The sequence below is a fragment of the Cynocephalus volans genome, chromosome 4 (assembly GCF_027409185.1).
Source record: "Cynocephalus volans isolate mCynVol1 chromosome 4, mCynVol1.pri, whole genome shotgun sequence".
In the NCBI taxonomy this organism is placed as follows: Eukaryota; Metazoa; Chordata; class Mammalia; order Dermoptera; family Cynocephalidae; genus Cynocephalus; species Cynocephalus volans.
The window spans coordinates 96922324-96936517 of record NC_084463.1 but is presented as its reverse complement, the minus strand read 5'-3'; the positions used below and the strand labels follow the sequence as shown (position 1 = coordinate 96936517).

The 14194-nt window shown below is 36.2% G+C and overlaps 1 protein-coding gene and 1 non-coding gene across 4 annotated transcripts in view; both read right to left on the bottom strand.

The window, feature by feature from the left end:
• Positions 1 to 14194, bottom strand: part of INTS4 (integrator complex subunit 4) — a 122578-nt gene that overhangs the window by 31877 nt on the left and 76507 nt on the right. For all 3 annotated transcript variants that reach the window (XM_063092976.1, XM_063092975.1, XM_063092974.1), the window contains exons 12-15: positions 10894 to 11036; positions 7797 to 7912; positions 5744 to 5877; positions 4119 to 4276 (exon numbers count right to left, since the gene is read on the bottom strand). In XM_063092976.1, coding sequence (XP_062949046.1) covers positions 4119 to 4276; positions 5744 to 5877; positions 7797 to 7912; positions 10894 to 11036 — 551 coding nt within the window. The remainder of the gene's footprint in view (positions 1 to 4118; positions 4277 to 5743; positions 5878 to 7796; positions 7913 to 10893; positions 11037 to 14194) is intronic.
• Positions 13342 to 13416, bottom strand: TRNAI-AAU (transfer RNA isoleucine (anticodon AAU)). The gene has a single exon. It is a non-coding gene; the product is annotated as a tRNA-Ile (tRNA).

Sequence of the window (14194 nt, the reverse complement as noted above, 5' to 3'; positions counted from 1 at the left end):
TGTAATAATTTGTGATTTTATTCAACTAAGTGTTTTAAGCCTTTTGTTACTTGACAAAGCTTTCCAAAACTGAAAGTTCAACCTTTTTGGTTTAAAATAACTTTGAGGAGTTCCAAGGGCCTTGGAGCTTCTCAAAGGATATATAAAAATGTATCAAAACTAATTGGCTTATTTAATAAATTAGACTATATGGGAAAGCATTGTCAGTACTGAAGGTGTTAAGGATATGTGTTCCAAAATCTTGTAAGGTTCTTAAATATCTGTGTCTTGATATAAATCCTACCGGTCATAATCTTGGTTTAATTATAATTTAAAAATGTTAAGTTTTCATATATTTCATGAAAAAACTCTGATAGGTACAGTTTCCTGACAAAGTTTGAGTTCACACCTTTAAACTAATTTCCAATATTCTAATGAAGAAACTGATGGGTTTGTGAAATTGTTCACAAAGGTCAAAACAACAAAAGTTAATTACTGAACTAATTAAAAAGAATTACGGGTTTTTACAATTTCCTTATTTTGAAACACTGCTGGTTCTCTTAATGTTTCGTTTTCCAAATTTAAGAAAACCCTCTCTCTCTCTCTCTTAAGCTATCCATAACTAACAACAGTTTGGTAAAATATCATTTAAAACAGAGATAAATTTGATTGATTTATTTGATCCCCCCAAATTTAATAACTTTAAGTATCCTTATGATTATTATGGCAATGTGGCTATTTTTATAAGTTCAATGAAATTAACTCTCTCTCTTTATAACATATAATATAATGTAAAACTTTGGATATAAGATAGCATGTCTCACTTCTAAGTTGCTGACCCCTCTTTCATGTTGCCTTAATTTGGCCTAACTGCTGCTTCATCCTGCTGTTCATCTTTCCCCCTGACGTGGGACAGATCACCACGTGGGGATGAGCCTTCCCAGCAGCATGGGATTTATACAAAGAAAAGTAAGGCCTTTTCAATCAAGATATTGATCATCAATGCTTTTATGAAGAATGCCTTGATCATAAAGGGGGAAATAACGTCTTCTCTACAAAAGCAGTTCTCTAAATTTTCTTGGCCTTAAAGAGGGTGTTTGTAACTTGGATGAGACACTCTGTTCCTAAACAAAAGTCTTGTAAAATTTTACAAAAGACTAGATGCTTTAAAAACAGTAATGTCCTGGACAGATGAACATTAACAAATTCTCTGGACTCAGAATCAACTATTATATGGAGCAGAATCCTGTTCTGGAGTTTCAACAATTGGTAATTCACAGCACCTGGAATGATGCCATTGGACCCGCTCTGAGATGATGACATCATCAGTCCTCACCTGAAGTAAATTAAAAGGACTTGCCATGCTAAATGATACCAACTTTGCTTTAAATGCTTGTGTCTTAACTGTGAAAACCTGATCTAAAGCTTTTGCTTTTTCTTTTAAATAAATAAAATGGGGGGAGATGTGAAGTATGCATAAAACAAAAGTACTTCACAGAGCCTGGTTTTCCAAAGCCTTGCAGTTTCAAATATTGACCTTGCAAAGGACAGGAAACTTTCCCCAGGCTATATAGTCTCTGTTGTAAGATAAAGAATTGTAACACAGCAAGGTTGCTGGCTCAAAGACAGACAGGTTACTGATTGATATGTAAAAGATACTGGGAAATTGCTGTGAGAAGAGAATGTTTGCTAAAATCAAGCTTTTGTTAGTGGATCGACTTAATTGCATTATAGAATGTCACCCTACTGAAAGTTACCAGCTTCTATTGTTAAACTTGTTAAACTGTACTTAGCAAAAACCCCACCTATGTTCTCTTCCTGGAACTTCCTGATCTACAGAATAAATGCGGGAAGAGAACCCCAATTCGTGGTTAATTTCCCAAATGGAAGGAATGACTCTATCTTCAGAGTTACAGGAGATTAACCCTTTTTCAGGGCTTCTCACTGATCAGAAGAGATGGGCTTTGAGTAATCTTTGGCAGCTCTGTCACCCAGGGGAAAAGGGTGATAAATCCGTGGGAGGCAAAGCAACATTCCAGGTGTGATTTGGCATCTGTCAATCAAACACATTCTCATGAGTTTTACATAAAGAATGAAATTAAATGGGGAAAGAGGCAGAGTGCAAGACATGGTTCTGGAGCCAGTATTTTTATCAATGGCATCCTGACTCAACAGGCAGCTTCCTGACTGTTGAAGGAAAAGTAGCTCCCTCAGTGTCCCATTTAGCGGTGTGGCTCTGGATATCATTCCTGGAAATTCAACCTAGTTCTGTATCTTTAGCCTTTCCAACAATTCTATGAACCATGTAACATCCTGTAATAAATTTCTTTCTACTTAAATTAGTTAAAAGCCTATTTTGTTTTCTACAAGTGAATGCTGAGCAATAAAGTTCCCTAAGGTCAAACAAGTATTAGGTGGTGGAGCTCAGACTTGAACTCAAATCAGTCTGTCTTCAAAGCCCCATTCACTCAATTACTATAGTACTATAGTACTATACTACTGCAGTTCTGTGAGGAGGCCATTCTCCCTCAGATCTCCTGGCTCTTTAGATGTTTGCTTCAGCTGGGATTCTCTTTCATACCTACTAAACTGACATATTCAATTCAGTTCATACTAGCTAAAGGGTATTCTGCTTTGCGAAATGTCCCTGACAACTACCACTGTGTTGAGTCAGAGACTTTCATTTGTTTTTCCACAGTACCTACGCTTCTTTCCACTGTAGCACTTACCAGAATAAATACACAGTTAATGCTGCTGAATGAATGACATGACATGAACTAATATCATGGGGAAACATATTTGTAGGATGGTTCAGCTGGACTGCTTCATAATATGTTAGATGCAATAAAGGACAGGAAAGTATGAATAAAGTATAAAGTACTGCTATCCACCATCTTAATTCTTTGTCTATGTCCATCTTGACTACATGAGCTCTCTAAGGGCAAAATCCTACCTAGCTGATCTGTATAAGAGTACTTCAAAAAGTTGGTGCAAAGATTCATATTATCTTTTAATTCTATTTTTCCAGGACCTCAGTGTATTGAACAGAATTGTTTCTCAGTGTACGGAAAAGAACATTCCATTAAGAATTATTAATTGGCAACTGTTTTATCTGGAAAGTGAATTTTAAAAAAAGAAGTATTAGTTGAATGTGACTGATATCAATATTCTTCAGGGCAGATCAAAAGAGATCTCAACCAAGCTGCAAATGGTATCTTATTTTTCTATCCTTTAACAGCAAAAAATACTGCTTTAGCTAAAGGCAAATGAGTTTCAATTCTTTTCATATCATTCAGGGGCTTCCCAGTGAGCTCAGTTGGTTAGAGCATGGTGCTGACAACACCACGGTCCAGGGTTCAATTCCTGGACCAGTCAGTTGCCAAAGAAAACCAAAACCAAAACCAAAATACTCTTTTCATATCATTCAGACCATTTTAATAAGGACTGGTGGAGCCTACTGGTTGCTCCCCAATATCTCTTTTCTCCCCTTCTCCCTAAGTAATAATTATCAAATGTTAACCAGGCACTAGTCATCCTGAATAAACACGGCATATCCTAGCTCCTTGAAGCTAGATATGTGACTCAAGCTCTAGACAATGGCATGTAAGTAAAATGAGTGTGTGCAACTCTTGGGAAGTATTTTTGAAAGGGGTGGGGTGCAAATGATGCCCTTCACTTGCCCTTTCCTTTTTAGATTTAGATAGTTAGATTTTGGATTGTCAGGCAGAGGCCACGATGCAGAAGATGGAGACAAAAGAAAAAATGAGCCTAGACCCCTGATGGTCACCTCAGTCCTGTCCTGCCTATGAGAAAGAATTAAACTTTCCTTTTGTTTAAGCCACTGTTACTTTGCATTTCTATCACCTACCCTAATTAACATACAAGAAAGAAAAATTAAAGACAGCTTCCTAGTAACTATTTCTATTTTGTACTACTCATCAATCATGAACACAAAGAGCTTTTTTAAAAATACGCTCAAACCACAATATAATCCAAATATAAACAGAGCATAAAACCATGTGTGAGTACAAGCCAATGGAGTCAGAAAATTAAGCCTAATGACCAACACTGGAATTCAAAACAGTCAAGCTGAGCATAGCAATGTTAACTTTGCAAGAGGAAAGGGATGATCACCTTACCTGATGGTGAGCTCCAGTAACTCCTGGGCTCCCTGAGGGTCCAGGTGCTGAAGATTATACACTCTTTCAAGGCTCTGCTGCAGGAACTGCTGGGAAGGATCCTCATGAGGCACAATATTGGGGTAAACGGTTGATGACACTAGTTTTCTACCTGGTAACTAAGCAAACATTGTGGGGTTATGATGCCATCAAGTTCTGTGGCTCAGCTTTTGGTAACACAAAGAAATTAAAAAAAAAAAGTAAACCAAACAAAGAAAAGGGAAAAAGGCTAAGAGATTCCATAAATAACCTTTCTCCCCTTCTCCAGCTACAGTGAGAGAGAGTGAAAGAGAGAAAATGCAAACATGGTCTACCCAAACACAGCCACATCTGCCAGAAGAAAAAGAAAAGAGAATGGTATATTATTTTCTATTGCTAACTGAAATGGGACTAAAAATTAATCTGTTGTGACATTTATATTTAAACTTTATTTTTCACTTCATGGAAGAGTGATGATTTATTCCCAAATAAGTTTATGTAGCATACAATGAAAAATGTCTTATATGAGGATAATATAATTCTTATTCTTACTGTTAAAAGTCGTTACATTTTAAAGAAAGAGATGAGGAGGGGAGAGCAAAGAGAATTTCATTTTTCATTTTGTATCTTACTCTATAAAGTATAAATTTTCTAACAATACACATACATTATTCTAAAGTTATCTGGATTTACCTAAGCAGGAATGAGTTAATACAAATAGAGAGCTTAGAAGAGGGCCTGGAACACAGCATTCATTAAGTGTTATAGCTATTATCATTATGGTCTATTTTAAAATTTTCTTTCTGTATCTCTAGGTTTTAAAAATAATAACGATATTATTATTAAAAAATAAACACTGACTTGTTGAGAATCACGGCTTGATACAATTGTTAAAATATAAATTTATTCAGGCACAGGAAGATAAATACTACATGTTCTCACTTATTTGTGGGAGCTAAAGAAGTTGAGCTCATAGAAGTGGAGAGTAGAATTGTGATTTCTAAAGGCCAAGAAGGGTAAGGGGAGGAGGGATAGGAAGAGACTGGTTAACAGATATAAACTTACAGCTTGAGAGGAAGAATAACTAGTATTCTGCAGTAATGCTAGGTATCTATAACTAACAATAACTTACTGTATATTTCCAAATGGCTGGAAGAGAAGAGTTCAAATGTTCTCAACACAAAGAAATGATAAATGTTTGTGGTGATGGCTATGCTAGTTGTTAACCCTGATTTCCTCATCGCACATTGCATACAAGTATTGAAATATCACTTTATACCCCATAAATATGTATGATTATTTTGTATCAATTAGAAAAAATAATTTTAAAAAACAATTTAAATTCTTGGTCTAAAATATAATCCACTGTTCCAGATTCCCTTTTCTTGCCTAACATCACATATTCAATAACCCAGGGACACTAAAAAAAATGAATCTTCTTAGAAGGTAAAGGATACAGAAGCAGAAGTACAAAACAATGTGAAAGAGTCCAAGACAGAATGAATAAGTTTTCAGAGAATATATAGCCTGTTTTCTGCTATCTAATACCCACAAAGCCCCAAAATTCAAAAAAGTGAAAGTAAGAACAACAGATGTTTTCAACATACCCTCAAGGCAGGAACAAGGTGAGAAAGACTGTCTCGGAGATAGGCATAGTGCCTAAAGGTGTGATCTGAGAATAATGCTGGCATTGTTGGGCACATTTTAGCAGCATTGAAAATAAGAACCAAAACTGCAATGTCTGATAGATCAATCGGTTAAGTAAACTTGGAAGTATAAAAAGTTGAGCTTGGCTAGAATCTACCACCCCTACTTCCCACTCCCAAAATTCTCATTAAGGGAGTAAGATTTTCTAATAAGCAAAGAAATGCAAATTCAAACCCAATACATTCCCCAATCAACCCACACCCCCTCAATTACCAAAGGTTTTTTTAAAAATAATGTCCAATGCTCCTGAAAATATCAACAAACTGAAACTCTCAGCACATTGCCTATTAAAATATATATTGGCACTGGGGCCGGCCCCTGGCTTACTCGGGAGAGTGTGGTGCTGACAACACCAAGGCCACAGGTTCGGATCCCATATAGGGATGGCCGGTTAGCTCACTGGGTGAGCATGGTGCTGACAACACCAAGTCAAGGGTTAAGATCCCCTTACGGTCACCTTTAAAAAAATATATATATATATAGGCACAATCCCACTGGATAATAATTTGGTACCAGCCAGTAAGTCTTACGAATGCTGAATAATTCCACATCTCAAAATCTACTCTAAGTAAACAACCTAATATTACAGAATCATATATAATAGCAAATAATCAAAAATAACCTAAATGTCCAAAAACAGAATGATTATACAACTTGTGTTTTGCCTACTTAGATACAAATATTACACAATCAGTAAAAATTGTATTTATAAGGAATTTATAATATTGTATCATAATCATTTTTTCGTAAGTGAAAAAGGCAGCTCTAAAATATATAGAGAATATAACAGCTATCTATTATCAAATATTTGTTGATGAAATAAACTATGTTAAAAAAAACTAACAGCATCAAAATCTCAACCCCAAGCTTTTAAAAAAAGAAGGAAATACACCAAAATATTAACAGTAGATTACTATGGCTAGTAGGACTTTAGGTGTTAAGTATGAAGTTTCTTCTTTCTATATTTTTGGATTTTCTTTTTATGTATATTAATTTTATAATGGAGGAAAAATCAGAAATTAAAAGATAAACATGGCTTTCAATCCTCCATATGTTTCCCTGTGCAAGAGCCTGATATTTGCCTACCCAATATCCATCCTTCCCTTTTTCATTATTAATACTGATTTTATTCCAGATATTCTCTAACTTCATGTCTAGAACCTACACCTGATGTCTGGAGCTCTAGCAACAATCCTTAACAACTAGAAATGGCAGAACAGAAAAAGGAGATTGCATCACCAAGAATCATGTGGAGCTGCTATACTGGCACTGGAATGCTTACTTCTAGACTTCTCTTACATCAAAGAAAAATAAAAATCTTAATTTGTATAAGCTACATTTGGAGGCCATCTCTATTACTTACAGCCAAACATAATTCCTAAATATAGTAGTCCCCCCTTATCATGGTTCTACTTTCCGGAGCTTCAGTTACCCAGGGTCAATTTCAGTCCAAGAACAGGAGAGTATGGTATAGTACGATATTCTGAGAGAGAGAGAGAGAGAGAGAGAAAGAGAGTCTACTTTCACATACCTTTTATTACAGTAACAGTTATAACTGTTTAATTATTAGTTATTAATCTCTTACTGTACCTAATTTATAAATTAAAATTTATCATAGGTATGTATTATAGGAAAAAACATACTATATATAGAATTTGGTACTATCTTTGGTTTCAGGCTTCCAATGGAAGTCTTAGAATGTATCTCACTGTATATGCAATATAGCAGATGCTAAATAAATGGCAAAAATAATTATTAGTATTAAATGGCAAGGGTGAGTATTGTGAAACAAGAATGAAAGCTAAGAATAATAATCACCAGCCTCCCTCAGAACATACTCTTTTACCTAAAGGAAATGAAAAAAATAAAACTCAGACCACACTAGCTACACTGCAGAAAGATGCCAAAGTTCCCTGCCAAGTCAGCAGGGCCCATCCTAAGCACAGAGGATACAAGCTGGATCATCCATATCTGGTTCAGCTGTGTCAAAAAACGGGTGGGTGCTCAGGAGCTCTGGCACCAAAGGAAGCACTAGAGTTGGATGCCGACTTCCCAGAAACTTCAAGCACCTGAAACAAACAAGTAACAACCCTCATCAGTAAATTAATGAAATACTTAGAATTGGAATCAGAAAACCTGATTTGGAACTGGAAATTCTCAATCATCCACTTCTGCTAACTCTTTGAATGCAGATAAGTCATCCAATTATTCTGAAACTTAGTTAATTCATCTTTAAAAAAAAATTGGTTATTATGAAGATAAAAGAGATGGTACAGCAGATGCAGATTTATTGGTTATTTAACCAATAGACATTTCCTCCATTTTCCTTGCCAAGAGAACCCTGACTTTACTCAGCTATCAAGCACTCAGCAAAGTGCACAGAAAAGGCAGGCCCAGCCCACCGTTGGTCTAAACCTATCTTAGCAATCTCATTCCGATTTTCCAGTGACTTGTTTGTTGGTAGTCAAGAAACCCAGTTCTGGTCAGAGGAGCAAGAGGAAGTCTACTGGGGAGCTTCTCAGGAATGTTTTTCTAACCAAATAAAAAGAGAAATGCATAAAATGGAGTCTCCCTTCCTTTCTTTCTTTAGATATTGTCTTCTAAGGCAGCCAGCTATCTTATCACTCTGAGGAGAAAGCCAAGAGAACTGCAGAGAAATCACCAGAGCCCTAACCTTGTTAAGCTGTTGAATCCTGAAACCAACCTTCTAACCTCTTGTTATACAAAAAATTAGATCTTATTGTTTAAGATATTTTTCATCAGATTTTCTTTTAATTGCAGGCAAAAGCATTCTAGCTGATATAGGAGTGAAGTTCTGAAATCAGAAACTTGGTCTGAAACTATGTACCCTTGGGCAGGTAACTTTCTTCATCTACAAAATGTGATTAAAAGTCATTACCTTATAGGGTTGCTATAAGGATTAAATGAATATGAAGTACTTAGCAAGGTGTCTGTCACACAGTAAGAAGTCAATAAATGTTAGCCATTATGACTACATGAAGGACCTTTTATAAGCTATAAAGAACTGTACAAGCAAGGTAATTGTGTATTTTTATTATTTTTTATTTGTTAAATTCTGGTTTAGAAGGTGCAGTAAATTGAAAAGAAACAAATCGTAATCTCTGTCCTCACTGAGTTTATAATCCCGCTGAGGCAAAGATGACTAACACTACAGGTAATGAACTATGAAATGAATGACACTCCACTTTCTCCCTGTCAAAGGTAGAAGAGATTGCTATGATCAGAGACAGTATCACACAGGAGATGGGATTTCACCAGGGACTGGAAAATGGGTAGATCAGCAAAAGACAGATAAAAACAAACACCATGAACAAATCCTGAAAATATGGGGTATGAAAGGCATCTTATGTAAAGCATTTATCTTGTTAGAAAACATGCTTTTCCCAGGCTGATGTTTTTCCTTCTATGTGGAAAGAACTTCATCATTCATTTTCTGGCCTCTCTCAGCCCCTTTATTCAATGTGCCTCAGGGTAAAGGTTGCAGTTTGGTCTCCAGGTGCCACTCCTTCATTTTATCTCTCTTTCTATTCATAACGCAGGTGGGGGAACACAAGTGCTATTAATTGGGTACCTGTAGGACCCCTACACATCCCACACCCAGGCCCCTCTAAAGCTAGTCTTCAATTCTGGCTTGTTAATGTAGTTAATTTTTTACTATCTCATCTACTTCCCTATTTACATACCTCTTACTTCTCTCCCTGCTATTTGAGGGACAGGTCTCTGAGTCTAATCCATTTTTAAGTCTCCACAGTGATTGGGTTATAACAAGTAGTAAGGATTTGTTGAATGAATTAAAGATATATAAACAAAACAAACTACCTCCTTCAAAACTTTTATCTGTGCATCTATCTTTATCAAAATCTGACAAACATGCCACTCTGACTATTGTGTTATTTTTTTATCATATTCTTTTTTGATATTTCTAAATAAAGTCACCATTCCTGGAAAGAGATGCTAAAAATGAAGTGATTATTAGAATAGGTAACTTCAAAATCTTTTGAAGCACTATATAGTTAAGGAGTTTTTTTTGCCCACAATTCACCCAATAAAGACAGCCTCACATAATTACTCGGGGTGGACAAAATAACCACAAATCTTATTTTAATGCTAGAAAAATATTCTGTGAAATATTCCATAACAACTTCTTCATCAAGCAGAATTAATTATTCCTTCTATGTCTCCACAGAACTACAGTTACTGACATAGGTGTTTATCCCCACTATAACCCCCACACACCAAATGACTGAGTGCTCCTTGCAGACAATCAACAAATGCATGCTGAAATGAGCTGAACTGGAATGTACAAACATAAAGAAATGGCAAAACAGACAATGTGACATCGAAAACGTTACCTAAAGCAAGACTCTTTGGGTATTTTTAGTTCATAATATATCTTCCAAGTATCACAGTTTTTTGCTTTTCAGTAATTTTTTTTTAATCAATAAACTATATACATTTGGAGTGATCTCATCACATAAGCTCATTTAAATATGTGGAGCACCATAACACATATTTTATATTACATATATGCAAGTAACATTTCGGTGGTTCATAAACAGTGTGAACAGCCTGAATGTGATCAGTAAAGCTAAAGCTAATCAGGGGGAAAATGACTGTGATTTCCCATCTGTAGGTCAAGTGCAGGCCCTGTCTCTAATCTCTGTGATGATGGTTGTGATCCTATACAAAATGCAAAACACATAAAGGAGTGATTAATACTATAGGAGAAAAAGGAAATGTAGTTGTGTTACCTGTGTACCTCTAACACCTACCACAGGACTTGGTGCATAGTCAGCAAACAGCAGGCACGTAGTATTTGCTAGGTGGATGATGGACATATTAATAAATAACCTAAAATGTGATATTAAGTTTAAGAATTAGATTCCTGAGAGTTTGGTTAAGTTGAATCAGGTTTCTAAATTAAAGGCCAAATTGAGGGCCATACTCAAAATCTATGATAATTCACCAATTAATGTCAGCATTGTACACATAATGGGATTGAGTAAGTAAATAGGCAAAAAGTCCTTACTTCCATATGGAGTCTCTATCAGTAGGATACTTGGTTAAATTTTTCAGCAGTTCCACCAATGCAAGATGAATCCCTTCTTTTGTTGAAACATTAGTACAGCATAAGAGTTCATGAAGAGCCTCTCTAATATCTCTGGATGAATCCTTAAAAAAAAAAAAAAAGGTAATAGTAATAGCAGTAGTCACTGTTGGTTATCAGACCCAGCTTCCATCCACCATCCCCTTCTCCCTTAGCCACCTACCCATCTAGTGTGGCCATGTGACAAACTATGCAGAAGTTTGCTGGCTGAAATTCCTGAAAAAGCCTTCATTTTATTGATCAGAGAAAAAACAAAAGAGAAAAAATACAGCAGCCTTGCCCCCTTTGCTCTTTAACCTTCCTTTTCCTTCCTGTCTGGCACCCTATCATGATGCTTTCATATAAGAGGCTTTTTGCAGCTATAAAAAAGGACAGGCTCAGAAGTCCAGAGAAAAATTAAAGAAAGGGCCTGGGTTCCTCAACACTGCTGAGCAGTTGCTCCAGCTCCTGGACTGCCCAGATTTGGACTTACCGTGTATAAGAAAAATAAGCCATCATATATTAGACTGCTGTTGGTTAGTCTGTTAACTGCAGCTGAATACATTCCTAATTTACAAGATTTTATTCAATACTAATTTGTTTTATCAGAAGTACCATACAATCCAGCAATTCCACTACTGGGTATGTACCCAAAGGAATGGAAATCATGTCAGAGGGATACCTGCACTCCCATGTTTATTGCAGTTCTATTTACACTAGCCAAGAGATGAAACCAAATGTCCATCAGTGGATGACTGGATCAGGAAAATGTATATATACACAATGGAATACTACTCAGCCAGAAAAAAGGATGAAACTCTGCCATTCACATCAGCAGGGATGAGCTTGGAGAAAATTATGTTAAGTGAAATAAGCCAGGCCCAGAAAGAGAATGTTCTGACTCCTAAGTGGGAGGGAAGAAAGAAAGAGAGAGAGAAAGAAAAAAACAAAGAAACAAAGAGAAAGAAAGAAAAAGAGAGGAAGAGAGGAAAAGAGAGAGAAAGAAAGCGAAAAAGAAAGAAAGAAAAGTTGAACTTTCATAATGAGAACAGAACTGTGGTTACTAGGGGGAGGTGGAGAGGAGATAGTGAGAAAATGGTTAATGGACACAAAACAGCTAGTTAGAAAAAATAAGTTCTATTGGCATACAGTAGAGCTAGGCATCTATAATTAACATTAATTTACTGCATGTTATCACACAGCTAAAAGAGAGATTGAATGTCCTCATCACAAAGAAATGATTAGGTTTTGTAATGATGAATATGCTAATTATCCTGATTTTATCATCACACATTGTATACAGGTGTATCAACTCCATACCCTACAAATATGTATAATCAATTACATTTCAATTTTTTTTTTTTTGTCTTTTTCGTGACCGGCACTCAGCCAGTGAGTGCACTGGCCATTCCCATATAGGATCCGAACCCACGGCGGGAGCGTCGCCGCGCTCCCAGCGCCGCACTCTCCCGAGTGTGCCACGGGCTCGGCCCAAAAACTTTTTTTTTTTTTTTTTCCCAATTTTTTAAAAAATAGAAAAAAATAAAAATAAGCAAATAAAAATAATAGTGATTTGTTCTATCACTCAAAAACTATTTGCTAAGGTTTTTCTAGGGATCAGGTACTATATTAAGCATTAGGATAATATTAGTACCTATGGTCCTTGGGCTGGTCAGTTAGCTCAGTTGGTTAGAGTGCAGTCTTATAACAGCAAGGTCATGGGTTCAGATCCCCCTACTGGCTAGCTGCCCCCCAAAAAGATTTTGACCCCTAATTTCAAGGTGCTCACAGTACTCACAGTATAGCGATGGGCAAGTATGCAAACAATTACATTTCAGGGTGCTGTGAGAATGTGGAGGATCATACACATAGCTCTGTCTGGAATAGTTATAGAAAGACTCACATAAATAGTAATGCTATCACTGATTCCTGAAAAGTCAATGGGAATTCACCAAACAGATGGAGTAGAGGTGGCAGGCATGTCAAGAATCATAAATCTGATGTACTAAGGCATGAGAGAAAAAAGGATACTGAAGGAGCTACAAATACAGTAGTTCGGGGTGGCTGAAGTGTAAAATATTTGACAGGAGTGTAACGGCGGCCATAGTTCCTGCTCTCCAGAAATTCACTATCTAGAAGGTGAGACATATGCATGAAGACAAATAGTAGCAATCAGATGATTGCTGTTATGGAGGAGGGTACAAGTTACAATGGAAGTACAAGATAAAGAGTCTCTCATTTTTCTGAGAGAGGAGGGGCTGGTAGTTGGGAAGGATTCACAGAGGAGGTGACATGAGGTGAGATCTAAAGAATTCATTTATTTGTTCATTCATTCATTCACCCATAATTCAACAATTATTTTGGGGGTTTTTTTGTTTGTTTTTTGGTAGCTAGCCAGTATGGGGATCCGAACCCATGACCCTGGTGTTATTAACACCACGCTCTAACCAACTGAGCTAACTGGCCGACCCTAAAATTCAACATTTATTAAACACTTTCTAAAAATTCAAACATTTATCAGTCACCTATATATGCCAGATAATGGGGACATAGCAGTGATTAAAATCAAATCCACCAGAGCTTCATTATAGTGGGAAGACAAAAATAAGTAAATAAATATATAGATTAGACAGAGATAAGTACTATGGAGAAAATAAAAAGCAGGTTAAGGGAAAGAGTGCTGAGATAGGTGGGGTATTTTACATAATCAAAAGGAATAGTATAATCAAAAGGAACAGAAAGCACAAAGGCCATGAGGTGGAAGCATGTTTGAAAAATAGCAAGGAAGCCAGGGTGGCTAGAGCAGAGTAAACAAAAAGTGAGTAGTAAGAGATGATGTCAGAGAAGTGGCCTCTGTTCCCAACACCGGCTGTTCAACCTCACTAAAATGATTAGAAAAGGTGGTCAACAACTTCTTTATGCTAAATTAAATGGACACATACCAGTTCTAACCTTGCTTGATATCTCCATAACATTTTTTACTAGTTCATTAAAACTTTTAAATATGGACAATTTGAAAGATATGCATATGTAAAAGTAGAGACAATAAATCTCCCAGTTTCAACTGTACTCATAGCCAATCTTGTTTCATCTATACTTTTACCCACTCTTCCAAGTCATGTTTTGAAGCCAATCAGAGAAATCATAGCATTTTATTAGTACATATTTCCATAAATAACTCTAAAAAATAAAGATGCTTTACAAAAAATAACTACAATACCAATATCATGCCTAAAAAATTTAA